The sequence below is a fragment of the Dromaius novaehollandiae genome, chromosome 14 (genome assembly GCF_036370855.1).
Source record: "Dromaius novaehollandiae isolate bDroNov1 chromosome 14, bDroNov1.hap1, whole genome shotgun sequence".
NCBI lineage: Eukaryota > Metazoa > Chordata > Aves > Casuariiformes > Dromaiidae > Dromaius > Dromaius novaehollandiae.
Window position 1 is genome coordinate 5,663,468 of NC_088111.1, and position 17,397 is coordinate 5,680,864.

The 17,397-nt window shown below is 48.2% G+C and overlaps 1 protein-coding gene across 1 annotated transcript; it reads left to right on the forward strand.

Moving 5' to 3' along the window:
• Window positions 1-521: 521 nt before the first annotated feature.
• LOC112992840 (galanin receptor type 1-like) lies at window positions 522-1,844 on the forward strand. Its single transcript, XM_026116114.2, has one exon. The coding sequence runs from the start codon at window positions 522-524 to the stop codon at window positions 1,842-1,844; it is 1,323 nt and encodes a 440-aa protein (XP_025971899.2).
• Window positions 1,845-17,397: the final 15,553 nt, after the last annotated feature.

Sequence of the window (17,397 nt, forward strand, 5' to 3'; positions counted from 1 at the left end):
CGCCCGGTGAGTGCCGCCGCGGGCCGGGGCCGGGGCCGGGGAGGGGGCCGGGGAGGGGGCCGGGGAGGGGGCCGGGGCCGCCCCGGACAGGGGTCCCGGCAGCCCGGCACCGGGACACGCAACTTTCCCGGGAGGGAAGGGGGGGACGCGGCGGGGCGGCTTGGGGCAGCTCCCGGGAAGGGGCGGGGGGGCAGGGGCTAGGGCCCCCCTTTCCCTTCCCCACCCGCCCCGACCCGGGGGGAGCCCTCCCCACTGCCGCCGCCCGCGGGGGGCCGAGCCGGGCTGCCCGTTCCGCCCTCCCCGGCGCTCCCAGCCGCGGCTCAACTAAGTTGCCGAGAAGCCATTTCCGACCTGGCGCCTTCCCCGAGAAAGGAAAATATTGACAGGAGCCCGCTCTGATCCCTTCTCTACTCACCCTCTTTTCCAGGCTTGGCTGGTTCCAGCTAGACATGCCAGGATCGCTGGGCGCAGCACGGCAGGCACTGCCCCCGTAGCCCGGCAGCGCCTGGCGAGACTCAGCCATGAATTCCTCCCTCCCCACCCCCCGGGTCTCCTACAGCCTGGTGCAGCTCTGGCAGGAGGAGAACCAGACCCAAGGTGGGCTCTGGAATGGGAGCCAGGAGCTGGGCTGGGAAGAGTTGGAGAAGATGCTCTTCCTCTTTGCAAAGGAGCCCATTACCATCAGCCTCACTGCAATGTACCTGGTGTCCTTCGTGGTGGGCTTCGTGGGCAACATCATGTCTATCAGGGTGCTCACTCGGAAGCGCCGGAGTCGGGTGTCCAGCCTGAGTGCCACCCGCAGCCTTTTGATCAACCTGGCAGTGTGTGACCTCATGGTGGTATGTGTCTGCATGCCCATCACCGTGGGCAACCTCATCTACAAAGCATGGGTCTACGGGGACTTCCTGTGCCGTGCCGTGCCCTTCATCCAAGCTGTCTCGGTCTCTGCCAGTGTCCTCAGCCTGACCGTCATCAGCGTGAACCGTTATTACAGCGTCCACAACCCACTCAACGCTCGATCTTTCTTCACGCAGCGGAGGATCCTCAGCACCATCCTGGTGGTGTGGTTGCTGTCCTCTGGGATATGCATGCCCCTCATTTTCATGAACAGAAGGGATGAGATTGGGGTAGTGGAGGGCTTGCCCCTGGTGTTCCCCATCTGCAGAGAAATTTGGCCTCAGGAGAGGCTCAAACAAGCTTACAACTTTCTGCTCTTCTGTGCGCTCTACTGCTTGCCCGTCCTCTTCAACATGGTCATCTGCTTCCTCACGGTGCGCCGGCTGTGGAGCCGCAGCAGCCAGCTGAAGGAGGGCAGTGCCCTGAACCGGTCCCTTCCAGCCTCCAGACTGAAGATCCGGAGGAAGGTAGCCCAGATGGTGGTGGCCCTGGTTCTGCTGTTTGCAATCTCCTGGCTGCCCGTCTACCTGATGGACATCTGGATTGACTTCAACATCCCCAAGTCTTTGCAGGACGTGTCTCCTTCTCCGTGGATCCTGCAGCTCAGACCTTTTGCCCAGTGGCTTGGCCTCACCAATTCCAGCCTCAACCCCATATGCTATTGCTTTGTTGGGAACCTCTACAGGTCAGCCAAGGAAATGAAGAGCAAATACCACCAAAGGATGGTCTCTCTCTTTAACTTTTCTCTGTCCGAAGGACCATCCCATTCCTCGGTCCCAGAGCTGCTCTCTTACCGGAGTTCCACAGAGCCTGCAGAGAAAGGGCCCTCCACCGCCCCTGCAGTGAGATTTCCGGGGGAAGGTGACAGTAAGAACAAGTGTGGAAGCTTGAATTCCTGCCAACATCCACCTCCAAGCTCTGTCTCTAGTGAAAACACTTCCTTATAATTCTGTTCAGGAAGGGCATCTCATACCAGCATCTGCATTTCATGACTTTTTAGATGTCTTTCTGAACCAGATATTTTAATAATGGAGAAAAACCTTATTGCTAATCACTCCCACCACCAGTTCAAAAGCACAGAGACAGGGAAAAAGAAGGAGAAACACTGAGAAAAAGATGACATATTTTAACTCGCATCAAGTTTTAAGACAAACGATTTCTACTGGGGACAACTAGATATAACCTATTGCCCAGTCAGCACTCACATAATTAGGCAGATAAACATCCCAAAGAATGGTCTCCCCCCTGCAGCTCCATCTCTGAATGCTACAGCAGAGATGCGGTTTGGATACAGCAGTGATTTGACTGCTTGCTGCTGCTCACCCTGTGCTGATAAAGTCTAGCTGGAACAGGCACTCTCTGCTGCAAATACATCAATTGTAGTTGCAAGCAATAAAGAAACGCTAGGAACAGTATCATAAAAATAGTATTATTGGAGAATTTCACACACTTTACCACCTGAAATTGCATTGTCTGATTGCATTGTTCCACTCCCCCATGCAAATAAATTCTGCTGAAGTGAAGAGACGATGCCAGAAGTACTAAAGCAACCATCGCTGCTCCACAGTTGGAAATTCAGAAGGGATAATGTGGCCTTGGAGGTGAGCTGGGAAATGCAATAGGAAAATTTGCTCTGAGCATCAGCTATCTTTCTTACAGCTATGTTCTTGTGGGTGTAGTGGAAAGAACCAGGCTCCTATTAACATGATTTGCACTTGAAAACCAGCTCTTTTTCAGCTGTGTCTGTAGCAAACAAAGTCGATGGCATGTGAAAATAAAAATAGAAAGTGTTTTATAGCTAATAAAATCAGAATCAAATAATGCAATGCTATTTGTCTGGGAAAGAGCGAATCAAAGTGCTTTCTTTTCCCAAGGATCAAAAGTAGCTTAAAACCTGTTTCTTCCATTGTCACTTTTAAAAGAGGCTTTGATAAATAAGTTGTATATTTCTATTACATTATCATCGAAAGCTTGAGATCCTATTGCACTGAGCGCTGGATATGTTTGCATAATGAAAGGAAGCCTTCACCGCAAAGATCTTGCAGTCAAAACACACCAGACCAGGCAACAGGTGGGAGGGGAGGGGAAAAAAAAAGAGACTGGAACGAAACTACAGATCAGCCCCCACTCTGTGCCTGCCCAGTGCTGAGTGCGATGGGGATGCAGAGTCTCCTGCCTCCTGATCCTGCCAGGATACTTTGCGCTCCGGCTCCTGTACCAGAGCTTGGCACGGCGGGGCTCTCCTCTTACTGAGCAGCAGAAGGAAAGCAGCAGCCTTCCTGGCAAGGGATTTTGCATTTAACGGAACTCAGACTTTTGAAGACGGGGGGCATTTTTATTAGTGGACAACAGAATGATGTTCTGGGAGGTCTAAGTTTCAAATAATGTCTGCCTGACTTCTACGGAGCCTTTTGCTCACAAAAACGGAGACCAAAAATAGCTATTCAACCCAGCAGGATTTCCACCTTTTTAATGATGGTTAAATAACATTTTATGTTACTAATGAACTGCCCTGAAAACAAAGGATTCCTTCTTAACAGGCAGTGCCATCCGCAATCTGTATTCCCTTTTAGTGTCAAACAAGAAAGAAATTACAATTAACCAGATGTACTTCAGGTGAGAAACGTCTTTTGTGTTCTGGGACTCGAGAACAAGGGCATCTGCATTTCTGCAGGTGATATGTGATAAAGAGCACACCTCCCGCTCGGGCTTTTAGTACCCTGCGGAGAAAAGCCCGAGAAGATTTTATTTCCTCTTTCAAGGCACATTTTTAGGTCTGGAAAAATATGCCGGGCTGAGGAGCATCAAAAGCTTGTTCCAAATGCCCACTGACTCCAGGTCCTGGAAACAGATGTCCTCCACCCACGGACCAGACGTGACACAATATTGAAACTTCCCTACATTGCTCTGACCAGCGTATCTAATCCTGCCCTGAATTAGCTGTGCACAGGCAACGAAAGGAATGTAGGAAGGCCAGACCGGCTCCGTCCTGTGTGGCAGCCCAGCTCTGAAAATGGCCAGGAGCAAATGATGCAAGAAACCCACATTTACAACATTTTCCAGAGGACACTTTTTTTTCCTCAGCTCATATGAGCTGTTGCTCGGGTCACACCCCAGTCTCTCTACCCTCCATGGAGAGAGAAGAAGAAAAGGGATTGTAGGTTCTCCTGAATGTGAGTGTCTCTTTCCTTCCTGATATCAATAGCCTCACCTTTCTCCAGCCCTACCAAGTTCTTGACCTCCAAAATTGTGCCAAGTGCCGCTTTTACTGGGGAAGGTCATTCCCTTTTCACACTTTTACCTGTATTGCTTTCCAATTTCATTCAGTGTTCCTGTTCTCGTATAATAAAGCTGAATTGCTCAGTTTAACTCCTTTCTGTCTATTCAGTCACTTTCTCCTTCTCCCCTTACACTCTAACTGCTTTTCTAGTATTTCTACGGAGAAATCTCTTTGTGCCTCTTATCATTACCACTATTTGCCTGTGAATTGCCCTCGCTCTAGCTGCTCATTCATGTCTTCACTTCTCTGCTGAAAATCCCCTCCTGCCCTGCTGATATGAATGGTTTCTTTTGTGCCGCAGACACCTGTTTGCTATGGAGAGCACTGATTTATTTTGCACAGTTTACCCAACAGCTGCCCGGTAGTAATGAATTTTGGGCACTATCACCCCAGGGTAAATTAGAAGCAGTGACGTCAATACAAAAGCTACTGCATCCCGTGAGCCACCCAGTCTCTGGTGGTGATTTTATTAACCTGAACAGGTCTGTGTAACTCAGCACGGCCTGTGTGACTCATGCTCACTCAGACTGAGGCAAAACCTCTGCATTTTGGAAAACGGCTCTCCCCCCTCATTTCTTCTGATAAGGCATCTCATTATATTTATGTCTGGTAAGATATCTGAGGGTCTTCCAGACCACACAAGCTCCTCGTTTCAGATATCAGACACTTTGATAAGCACACCTGGGACTGTAACACTCCTGGCCCTCCAAGGAATCAGGAGCAGACACAGCTCTGGGTAGTGAGCACAGATGACCTCCTCGGAGGAGCTCAAGCCAGAAGTCTCGCACATGGTGGGTGGCTGAGGAAATGTATTTCTCTGTCATGTGCCCAGACAGACTGGAAACTTGAGTTTTTGATGTACTGGGATCTCTTCCTAGGAGAGTCCTACACAGTCCCAAAGAAATGCCCAAATCTCTAGACACTCCTGGGGCAATGCAGCCTATCCATGGCTACTAAACCTTTAACAGGAAAACAAACATGCAGTAAACAAATACCATAGGTCTGCAACCTGTGTTTCTTAACGTCTTCAACTGCCCTGGCTGGCTTCCCCCAGAACAGCAAGAAAGAGCCAAGAAGCACTATGGTTTTGCTAGTCCCAAAGTGCAGACACCCTGGTGAACCGAAACGTTTTTGCCCTGAGCCACAGTGACAACAGCAAAGTGCAAATCCGAGGTTCATGGCCGAAAACAAGCCCAGCATCCACAGCAGAGCAATGCTCTTCTGTGTCTCCTCGGGGCCCAGAAACTGCCTCACCGACATGGATGGCACTAACAGAGCACCCCCAAATGTGCATGTATGCACCCATATTTGGGCAATAAACATTCAAAGGCAGATATTTACATTTATTTGGAATGACTTTAATGTCCCCCCACATCACACAGCCACATCCCAGAACACAGAACTACTAAAAAGGACTTTGTGAAGAGGAACATTTAATGAACTAACCTAGGACCAGAACCACTGTTTCCACAAGCAGCAGGCGATGGAGCATGCCTTGAGGACAATTTTTTTCTGGAAGCAATGCTGCTAATGCACCTCAGTCGTAGTCTTACCCCCATAAGTCTGTCTTCTCTGTTTTGCCATTTGAATCAGTGCAGGCAAATACATTACCAGAGGAGCATGCGTAAAACAGCTTTACTTGAATCCCTTTGCTGCTCTAAGGATTTATAGTTGCTGTTCAGTAACTCACTCTGGGAATATCCCATGGTCTGATCTAGTATTGTGAGCATGTCTCAAAGATGCTACGGGTTTGTTCTCTGCCCGTGAATCACCGAAGAGACAAAAAAGATACCCTTTCATACAAGGTACCACAGAGGCACATACAATCATGACTGGCACATAGTGCTTGTACGGAGAATGATGATTCACCGTTTCTTATAATCAAGTACTCTTGACTGGACAGTGTGCGTGTGGGCAAGGAAGCACCTTGTCTCACGCAGGCACTGCGCCTGGAGCTCACTGTCAGAGGCCACGAGAGCTGAGAAAAGGGCTCAAGGGGAGATCAGGTAGGTCACGGCAGAAAGAGTCATCTAGGGCTATGAAAAACAACGATGCCACCCCTGGTTTAAGGGGCACTGGGTACTCAGACTCTAACTTCCACTCTTACTCCTTCCCCAGACACGTGCTACTGGCCACCATCTGAAGCAGGACACTGGGCTGCACATGCCCATGGTCTGTTCGGTACAGTTGTTCCTACCTCCTCACACACACAAAAAAAGTTCCTCACTAGTCTGAGTCCTAGTTTAAAGGGAAGAGGATTTCAGACCTGGCACAATTTGATCAACAGTAAAACATTATGGGACACAGTTGTCTGCAGGCAGGGCATGTCGTTAATGCTGACCTAGCACAGACTGAGAAAGGGTCACTCAGTCCCTTGCAGGGCAAATGCCTGAGGAATCCCAGCTGATGGTGCACAGTGCCTATTCCTGGGCAAGAAAATAACAAAAAACAGATCTTGCCTTCTTTTAATATTCTTCAGCCTCAGTACCTTCACTGCAATAATCCCACTCACTGCAGAAAGAAGAATCTCCAAAGAGAAGTTCCTGCCTGTATTTTATGTATTATACTTATCGCTGCTGGGACCTAAAATAGGATGGAAGGTGATTGGTGCGTTATCTGCATCACTAACAGCCCAGAGCACTGTTCCTGCGTCTCTTCCCACATTTCCCTCTCCAAAGCGCATCCTATACGCAAACACTTGGACTGTCCTAACTTGAAATAATTAAATCACTGGGGAAAGCAATTGCGCAGGAGTTGCTGGGACTGTGTTACGATGTCCCTGTTTTAAGGAACCAAAGAACTAGCAGCATGAATTTTCTAGGAAAATAATCACTGTGGTTCAGTCCACCTGTGTGATTATAACCAGCATGAAAATAGATGACCGGAGGCTGCTAAAAGAGCAAAACAACAACCATGAGGAGGTAAATCCAGAGAGATTCCTGGAGCCCTTCAGGAACAAGCCAGTGCCTGGGAAAGTGCTGCCTGCCTGGCAGACACATGGATTGCCTAAGACTTTCCTAAGGAAAAGAAGACTTTCCAGGAATGAGTGATTTCTAGTCAGTTCAGCCCCAGGGGCACAGAAATGGCATTTGTTTTTCTCTGCCTGCTACACCTCTTTAGGCAAACAACCACTGGTTTGAGCTACCTGCTGGCCACAAGCTTCCCAAAGGATCGGTGCACCCAGTGTCTGATCTCACCTGGAAAGCGAGCCCCACATTTGGGAAGCCCCACAGTAACTAAGCAGTCATTGGCAAAATGCCATAGTGAAAAAGGCACCAAGGAAATGAGCTTGGGAGGGACTTTAGGAGTTCAAAGCATGGTGCTAGGGAAATCCTTGAAGTCCCAGGACTCAGTGCTGACACAGCTCTGCTGTAAAGTCAAGACACCCTCATTATACTAGCAACAGCCCAGCTTCACTGCCATCCTGCTAGAGCTGCTCCCAAAATGCTCAAACCATGTGCTACTGGCTGCCCCACAGGGCTGCTGCCCTGATCCAAGGATTTGGCCCTTAGCTTGAGTCAACTTGGAAAGCTTGATCCAGGGGCATCTGCCTTAGGGTAAGTGCCTTACCTGGAAAAGGAAGGAACAGTGCTTTCAGCCTTACAGGGTTACTGCTCACTAAAGAGTGCGAGGTAGTCATCTGCATATATATTTTAATTAAAATAATATTTTATAAACAAATAAATAATTTCAACCACAGAAATAGATTTGGCACCTGCAGAGAACATTTTTCCAAGTGAGGAATCTAAATCAAAGTCTGTATTTGGTGTCTCTTCCTGATTGCAAGAAGCCCCCTGAAGAAATTAGGGCCTGAAGCACACCGGTAAAGAGGTGGCTGAGAACTGCCAGAGCAGGGAGCAGTGATTACTTGTCATTTTTCTTACTGCACTGGGAAGGGGGAAATCTCACAGAGCTGCAGCACAGCCCTGGCTTTCAATGTTTCCTGTGCCCAACCTTTTCCTCAACCTTTTCCTAGTTACACCCAAAGACATCTAGTTCATGTTGCAAGTTTGGGGAAGAAACATCTGAGGGAGACTGTATTTGGGGAAAAAAAAAGAAAAAAAAACAAAAAAAAGTGAAATATTTTGGCAGCTGAAATTTTAAAAGATGAAGGAATGGACAGCTTGCCTCTGTACATCTTATCTCTGCCCTCCGAGTTTTTATGAAAACAGGCAGATACTGTGGCGCACAAAATGCTTTGTGTGGTATAGGTTAGAATAGCCAAGCTTTAATTGTTCCTTAATGAGACACATGGTTTCCCCACCACGGCACTGCGCCGGGCTCTCCGGGTCCAATTTGCAGAGACGTGAGCAGTCAGCACTTCTGCTGGTCCAGCTCTCACTGTCCCACGGGCCCGCCTGCCTGCTCAGCAGCCCCCTCCCTGTGCCTGCAGCCGGCATTTCTGCAGGGCTTGGCCAAGCAGAGCCTGTCAAGAGATCCAGGTGACCTCCCAGCGCAGAGACCCACCTCTGCGGGACTGCGGCTCGCTCGCTGCCCAGGCTGGCTCCCATGCGCTGCCCTGGCAGCTCAGCCCACGGACCTGCTGCACATGGCCAGGGGAGATTGCAGACTGGGGAGACGGGACCAGCCATCACTTCTGGTCGCTGCAGCAAGGCTGGACTTGCAAGGCTCGGCCATCCCCCGGCACTCTTTCAGAGGAGGTCTGTGGGCACCTACCGACCACGAGCTGGTGATGACCCACCAGCTCCAGGCTGCTTGCACGGGGCATGCTGCTGCCTCAGGTGCCACACGATCTTTGCCTTGCTTCATTTTCTGCTTGAGTCGTTTTCATTCAGTCACCACTTGCCTTGACCCAGCTATTCACCGAGAGAATGTGGCCGCTGCGCTAAAGATCTGTCTGAATAGGTTGTCAGGCAGATGTATCTCATTATCTGGTCCTCACAAGTCATGAACTGTTATTTCTCAGTGCGAGGAAGGAAAATGTGACAAAACATACAGGAAATTAACCTAAAGAAAGGAAAAATCTAGACAGCGAAATGAAACCTCTTAAGGCAATTACTGGGGAAGAAATAGAACTGCCAAGCATATTAAAGCTCTCACACACCTGCTAATCTGTTATGATAAAGGTCTGGCCAGCTAAACTAATAAGGGTATTAAATCTGCAGCACACATTACCAGAGACAGCCTGAGGAACTCATAAAGCCGTGTGCCTGGAGGAGGACCACTTCCAGCATCAACATGCACGACCAGGTGCGTGGCATCTGATCCGGAGATGTCAGCTGAGATGTGGCTGTTACTCAGTTGCCTTCCCAGTTGCCTCCATCTCTGTCTGAAGGCTGATGCCTGTCAGACTCCTTGCACCGATGGGCTGGGGCTGCCTCCCCGTCTTCCTTCTCATCTCCTGCAACAGTGGGTCTCATTATTTCACGGTCTCTGCCTCACACGTGTGCGGGAATCTTCCTGGGGGCAAAGCCTCCTTTGCAGGGTGAGCCAGGAGGAGCTTGCACAGTCTTACAGATCCCCTGTCCGTACTGGTGTAGCACCAGTTGTCTCCAGTATCTGCCCCGGTGGGACAACATTTGTCCTCGTTCAGTTCAAGAAAGTGAGGGTTGCAGCAACCAGGTCACACAGTCTCTGGCAAAGCTAAGAACCAAACCCAGATTTCTTAAGTCTCCAGCCATCTCTTTAGTCTTTTAAGACTGTTCTGCTCCTGGGAGCCATGTAACACAGTTACATGGGAGAAAACAGTAAGTTCCTATGGAGCTTCACAGTGCACGTCAGAATTCAGAGCAGACTGACTCCTGAAGTCTCCATGAAGGCTGGGAAATCCTCCTTAAAGTGTTAAGGACATAACACAGCCTCTGGCAAAAGTTTCTCAAGAGGTTGATATGCAATGGGAAGAGAGAAGCAGCAAAAAGCTGCCTGCTAAATCCTCGCAGCAGGCGCAGAGCTTCAGTCTGAGCCTCTCCCGGCGTGAGGAGTGGAAACGGCTCACGCAAGAAGAGCGGCAGTGTGAAGTCCATGTAGTCACCCGCGCGTACGGGGGAGGTGGTGTCCGCTGGGAAGCCGAGGGTCTCCCCACGAAGGGGCCTTGCCTGGATGTCTGGAGGAGGTGCAGGTGGGACTCCAGGACCACAGTCTCCCGCAGGTCACAGAAAATCAGATTTGTTCCAAATGAAGATCAAGCAATGATTTTTCTGAGCCCTGTCTCCAGCCCGGACAGCAGAGCGCATCCATACAGCAAAATGAAAGCAGGACTAGGCGTTTGTGCAAAGACACTTCTGATGCCTTCACTTCTGAGCCGTTCCCGAGTGCCTGGAGAAAGCAGAAGAGGCCATGGGGAAGCTGCCTCCCCTGTGCCAGCAGATCAAAATCTCATTTGTGGCAAGGGAGCGTGCAGATGGTATCTGATGCCTGAAAACTCACAGACCTTGCTTCTCTTTCACTCCTTCCACAGCAGTGTTCACTTCAGCAGAGTCACTTCTGATTTATATCAGCATGAGATTAGAAAGAAGCCCACAGTGAATAAAATACTCTCAAGGTGAGACTGCTGTCACATCAGCTGCCATAATTCCATTGACTTAATATGTCTACTCCTAATTTACCAGTCAGAGCTGGATCCAGCACATGAGGCTGGGTATGAATGTGCCATTTTTATATAGTCAGATTTGTATCTGAAATAAATACCACATTAGAGCGTCCCAAGAGGCACCGCAGCGCATTCATTTTGCTCCCTGCAGAAAGGTGGAATTCTCATTAATGTTCTCAGGTAACCATCAGGTCTCAAGGTCAGATGTTTTTCAACCATCCGCTTGTTTTACATGGGCCCTTGGGACCTGACAGGAGCAACTGTATCCTTCAGAGAAGCCTTCAGCAACTTTCCGAAAAAGGTATTGAACCTCCCTCCTGTGGCCTGCCATTTCCTGGGAACAATGCAGCAGCCTGACGAGGTGCAGTCTCTCGTAGTGAAAATTACAGCAATAAAGAAGAAATAGGGTTTCATCTATACAGGCTTTTGTTGTGTACTTCAGCAATATATCTGAGCCAATAACAATGTTTGCATATCAAGTTCAAAACAGCCTCATCCCTCCAAACCCCAGTGAGTATCTGTGTGACCGCAGGCTGTGAAAGGAAGTTTGTGGCTTAACCAATATTGTGTCACACAGGACCTGCACTCTTCCGGACGGCAGGACAGTGAAACGGATCTATACGAACTTGCTTCTCTGGGGGAAAAAGAGCCTCTGCAACCAGGTGTCTGCATCTACAGGCACGGTGCAGGGACACCACAGCAGCGGGAAATTCTTTGCTCTCAAGTAAAGTAACAAAATTCTCTTTCTGATCTCATCTACCCAATTCCCTTCCTGAAGTTCAGGCAGGACAGCCTGGAAGGCAGAAAGCTGCCATCATTGTCACGGAAACAGTAAAGCCTTTCTGCGAGCCACAGTGCCGGAACTGGAAACCGGAACTCCTAGCAACAGCAAACAAATTTTTCCTGAATCTTTCGCTCCATCGAGCATTAAACGAAACCCGGGAAAAGTCGAGGGCAGAGATGGGTATAGGGGTGCAGGCAGCGTGGCAGCCACAGAGCAGCCCAGCTCCCTGCCCACTGTCCTCTCTGGGTCTGGTTAGCTGCAAGGGTACAACACAACTGAACAGCAACATCTTAAATTTTTTCTCTGCAAACTCAAAGCACTTAAGCAAAACAGAGACAGACAGGCAGCCAGAGGAATTTGCTGCCTGGTCTTGTACTGTGAAAGTACAGCCTATAACCTATAGACTCTTTTCAGGTTTGCAATTGGAAACAGCTGCAGGAAATTCTTCAGGGTGTGGAAAATCGTCTCTCTCTCTCTCTCTGATCAAGGTCTTATCTTGCACTATGGGAGTAGAGATGTGCTCTGCTGGTGCGAAGAATTTGAAAGGAATGAGAAAGAAAACTAATGTTGCATTTGTGCTGATGAGCCTGAGCACGATCAGTCAAGTTGCCTTTGGCCAACGGGGAATATTTTGACAGATTACGTTGTTTGTTTGTCCCCCCCCAAGTCCTCTCAACTGAGAGAAACATTACACACTTGTTTCCCCCTGTTCCTTGGCATGCTGTGCTGGAATAAGAAATCTGCAAATAACGGGGTGAGACCATGGAGTGCGACCCTGAACAAAGAGCTGGGCACATCTAGAGCAGAAAACAGCTGAGATCGTGAAACAGTGAGAAAGAACATAAGCAAACCCCTTTGGCTGAGCACATGGGCCCGCCTCCTCTGCTAGGAGACGTAGGTGCTCCAAGAACAAGATAACCAACATCTCAACAATGTGAATTTGTCTTGTCTCTCAGCTCACGAGAGCCTGCCATCCTCCCAGGGAGGGGAGGACAACTTTCTTTGGCAATCCCTGCCATCCTTTCCATGGCCCTCTCAAAGCAAAAAACACCAAATGCTTCCCCCCCCCCCCCAACCTTGTACCATGGCTTGAGCTGGGCCTTGGCTTCCTTCAGTCCTTCCAGAACTCAGGAAAGACGCTGCTGGGAGCCTGGTTCTGCCATCATCGCACACCAAGGCTCTGGGCCAGAGGTGAACGAGCTATGGCCATACAGACTCCACCGCAAAGCCTGGGACCTCCAAGGAAAGTTATCTGCATGCATTTGAATGCATGGTTATTTAACTTGTCCTTTCTTTGCCCCTATTTTTATTGCCAATTGTTTAAATTATACAAATAAGGTTTTCTCTTGTCTCTTCCCCAGACAGCCAATGCATTATACAAAACATTAAAAACACAGAAATTCTCTCATATATATTTATAATCTCTGAATTACTGGCATTAATGCAAAAGTGGCTTCTCTCTTCTCACTGCTTACATATCCACAATACACACCACAAGAAAAATAAACACATTGAAACTACCCATCCGTTAACACATCTGCCATCCAAAAACAAATGCAAGGGATAAATTTACAAGGAAAATCAGAGGAGGGGACAGATAAAATTACTGTGATGTGTCTCTACCAGTACCTGATCATTAAGGATGATGATAAAAGAATTAAGTATCATTCCAAAGAATTCTGGTTATCTGATGGCTGTTTCTAGTGCAAGAAACACTAAGGAGAGAGCAAGGAGGAAAACCACAGTGGAACAGAGCACACAGGCTGGCCCGTTACCTGTGCACAGCACAGGAGCTCCTTTGAGTCACTGGGGAGGCAACTGGTGAGCAAGGCGGGAGTCAGTCTGTATTTTCAATGACTGCACCAAAAGACAGCAAGTGCAGTCCTCACCCATGCTCTGCAGGGAAATGGGGTAGAAAGAGAGCAGATGCCCCAGTAGAAATATCCACTGTGGCCTCCACCTTCCCTCCCTCTGCCCCTTCTCTCCTGCTCTGGTAGTTAATGTGTGTGGTCACACGATAGCTGTGACTTTGAGGGAGCAGGAGGTAGAGGAGACCTCAGCTCTCAGTGCTGCACCACCCTGGATGGCCATCTCTCCTGGAAGAAGCCAAATGCCTCCACCTCTACCTACAGGGAGCTGAAGGCACCTAACATTTCCCAGCATCCAGCTCCAGTAGCAGCAGATATAGCAGGTCAGGATTCAGTCTCTATTCCTACCTCTGTTATTCTCAAACTCTTGAAAATATGCTCAGCCCCAGCTCTGCCCAGTCTTTAATGCTGCTTTCACAGGCCAAGCTGTGCCCTGGCAAGGCTCAGGTGTCACAATGACTCCTCAAAGGCAATTAAAGGTTGGCAGACCAACTTGCAGCCATTAGCAGCCATAGAGCAGGTGAGCATCTCGCTCTGAACAATCATCAAAGTGTTAGAAAATAATCTCTGCCAGGTGTGAGTCTTGCTCCCTTCTTGCATTTCCCTGCATTTCTGTCTCCTTTCCTGGGGAGGAATTGCTGCAGCTTTATCACAGGGTAGGAAGAATCAGCCCAATGTATCTATGCTGTCCCACTGGAGGAGCCAACCTCCTCTCCATGCACAGACCACCGTCCTGTGGTGGTCAGCAAAACATCAAAGCTATAGACCCCGACTAAACGCAGATCCAACCCCTCAGACACTGATGGCTCGGCCAGGGCATCTCTGTGCAACCCCATGAGCAGCCCTGAAACTGCACACGCTTTACTTCTAAAAGCTTTGAATTTTAAGGCAGGAGTTGTTCTCCAGCAAACCAGTTTGATAATCTGACTTTTTAGAAGGACGTCAGCCCATGCTTTCCTCGTGCCAATGTCTGCACCCAGGGCTGCCGAAGCTGCTGCTTGTAGGTAGCCAGCTGTCTGCTTGCTTTGCGAGTACCCTGGTACCGCTGGGCCTCACTTGCAAATTCAATCAGCCATGCCTGTGGGAACCACTCCCACAGTTGCCCAAAATTCAAGGAACTTAATGGGAATGGCCAGGCATGGAAATCTGACCTTCATCATCAGTGACTGATATTGCTAAAGCTGACTCCTTACACGTTAGTCGGACTGACTGCTGCTCCCCGTAAGATGCATAGCTGTCAAGTGCACCTTGAGTGTGTGTTAGTAATGAGTTACTGGAGGTACCTCTCGGTTTCTTCAATCAAAAAGCAATCACCCTCCTCCCTTCCCCATGGCAACCAGGATCCAATAATCACCTCATCACCTATTCCAAATTGAGGCTGAAATGCATGTTCCCAAAGACCGAGAGCTCTATCTTTTGTAAACTGCAAACATTTGTTACACACTCACACAGAACATCTTCCAAGCTGCGTACGGATAAATTTTCCTTTCTCTGTTTTGAAGTATTATGGGATAGGAAGGGCAGAGAAGGTGAATACTTAAATAGCCTGTCAAGGGAAAACCATGCTTTGAGACCCAGAAAACTAAATGCTGCAGAGGTGAAACCTCCAACAAGCAAGCAAGCAAGCAAAGGATCACGAATGAAGTGTTTCATTTTGGCCATGAGGAATCCTTCTTTCACATCTTTTTTCTGGCTTTTGCAGCCAAGGCATTGACAGCCTGTGTTATCCAGGCATTTACATTGCACAGAAAGTATTCTTGTTTTTGGGCTGATGCAGCAGAAGACCTCTGAGTCAGAAACGGGGGGCACCATTTGCTCCTTTGCTGTCAGTGCTGGTTTCAAGAAATTAGCTATTATGACATTCAACCTGGCCAGAGATACTTCAATAAAACAAATTGTGGATCTCTCAGTAGTAGCAAATATGCTGCCAGATTGTCTGCAAATGGAGAGCTAGGACTCCCTCTTAAGACGTGATGGAGGAAGCTGGGCATTCACTCACAATACTTGTTTTGCAAAAACACTTGCTTCATAGGATTTTTAGATTCTTGCCCCATAATAATCTGAATTTTACTCAAAAAACCTTGAAAAGCCAGACTATATACATTCAAAAATGAAAGATCAGAATTAGGGCTTTTTACCTAAATATTTGTACTACAAAAATGATGCTAATTTGATGTCATGAGGAAAAAGGGGAAAAATTAAAAGGTATAAACAACTTGGGAAATATCTCAAACTTGGAGAAAAGCTCTTCAAAGAGGGGGAAGGATAAGAAAGTGGATGGATAATAAGAATACTAAGATACGTGCAGTCCCTGAAGAATACATAAAAAGCCCCAGATAAGAAATTGTTGAAATAAATGTGTTATATCATGGCACCAGCTACTGGGTGTCAATAGAAAGAACTAAGAAATGAAAAGTGAGTCATTTATTGTCAACAGGACTGTCGACATGCAAAACGCTCAAAAGCACCTGCAAAATCCAAGAGAGCCACCGGCTAGTTGGCTCCAGCTCACAGACTCTTCCCTGCTATAGAGCAAGCAAGTCTGAGAGCGCCTCTTCCACAGGCTATTTCCTTCTGTACTCTTCAAAGAAAATAGCAAAGTAGATATATATATTCTCTTTCTGGTTAAAAGACAGGTACCACATGCTAGCTTTTAACTAGGAAATGTGAAGTGCACATTTCTCCTTTTACAGCCAAGAAATATGAAGTGAACATCCAACAGAAATGTTAAGCAATGGCTTTTGATGCTTTGAACCAGCTCTTTTTCAAGCTATGCAGTGGAAAAAGCATGGAGTGCAGGCAGAAGAAGAGCTTAAATTTAAGTCATGCATACAGTATGTACAAAGCCTTCGTAACAGCCTCCCTGCCGGATTCTCCCTCAGCTGCGGCATTGGGCTTCCAGCGTGCCTGGTCCTGTGCTCTTTGGTGGCTCCAGCCTTCACCTCCGGCATGTTCCAAAGCACCCAGCCTCGCCGCCCTGGCACTGAGGTGGACTCCGGTGCCCTTGCTGCCGCACATCCCCGAGCTCAGCACTGATTTCCAGGAAAAGTCCTCTTCTCTGAGCCCCAATCTCATGGGAACGCCGGCTTTGCAGTTCACAGACCTCCCTTCTGCTTCATCCTGCTCTCTCCTCAAAGGCAGCTTCCTTCGACGGGAGTAGACACCACGGTTAAACAGGCCCTTCTTGTAATGAAAACACATCCTTATCTTTTCCTGCCACGTTTCACAGAATGTGTCAAGATTTCCCAAACGGTCACACCTTGCTCCCAGAGAATCACCTCCTCTGCTAGAGACACTCAGTAAAATAACCCTATAAGTAACTGTGACGAGAAGATGCAAGATCGTATTGTTCTCTGCTAAATTGCTTGACTCTAGTCCAGGTTTCTCGCAGGGCTGCTTTTGGGTATATGCCTGGAACGTTTCATATCTGGATTTAATCTCCACCATTGCATGTCTCTGTGGCTCTTGAAGAAATAATAGACTTCTCCATGACGTAGGGAGTGCTGAGATCCCTAAGATGATAGGAAACAGAACAGGAAGTCATGCGTCACCAAGGTCTGTTGCTGCAGCGCGATACCTAGCTGGACCTGCAGGGAAGCTATTAATATTTTTAGGACCCCAGTCTCCGTGGCAGTTGGGCACATCATTGTGCTACTGAGACACACCAGTGTCCTGAGAGTGAATTCTGGAATATCTAAAATGGTCATTTATCACATCTTGTCATCTTCCAGCTCCACAGGAACCAGCTGAGGTTTCCTAGCCCATCGCTAAATCGCACTGCATGCCATTCTGTAGGCACCCCGATTTAAAAAGTAATGTCAAATTAAAAATAGTCTTGAAAACAATCCAACAATAAAATTAGCCGGTCGCTAGACTCTATAAAGAAAGACCACTAAATTGAATTCCCATGCTTCTGTAACCCACGTCAGATTGACAAATTGAGAGGGTTTTTTTCAGAATTCAGCTTTGAAATGTAGTTGATGCCTCAGCAAAATTACTCCCCTGCATCAGATGCCCA

Coding starts and splice junctions, on each gene's coding strand:
- LOC112992840 (XM_026116114.2), top strand. CDS start 522: ATGAATTCCTCCCTCCCCACCCCCCGGGTCTCCTACAGCCTGGTGCAG.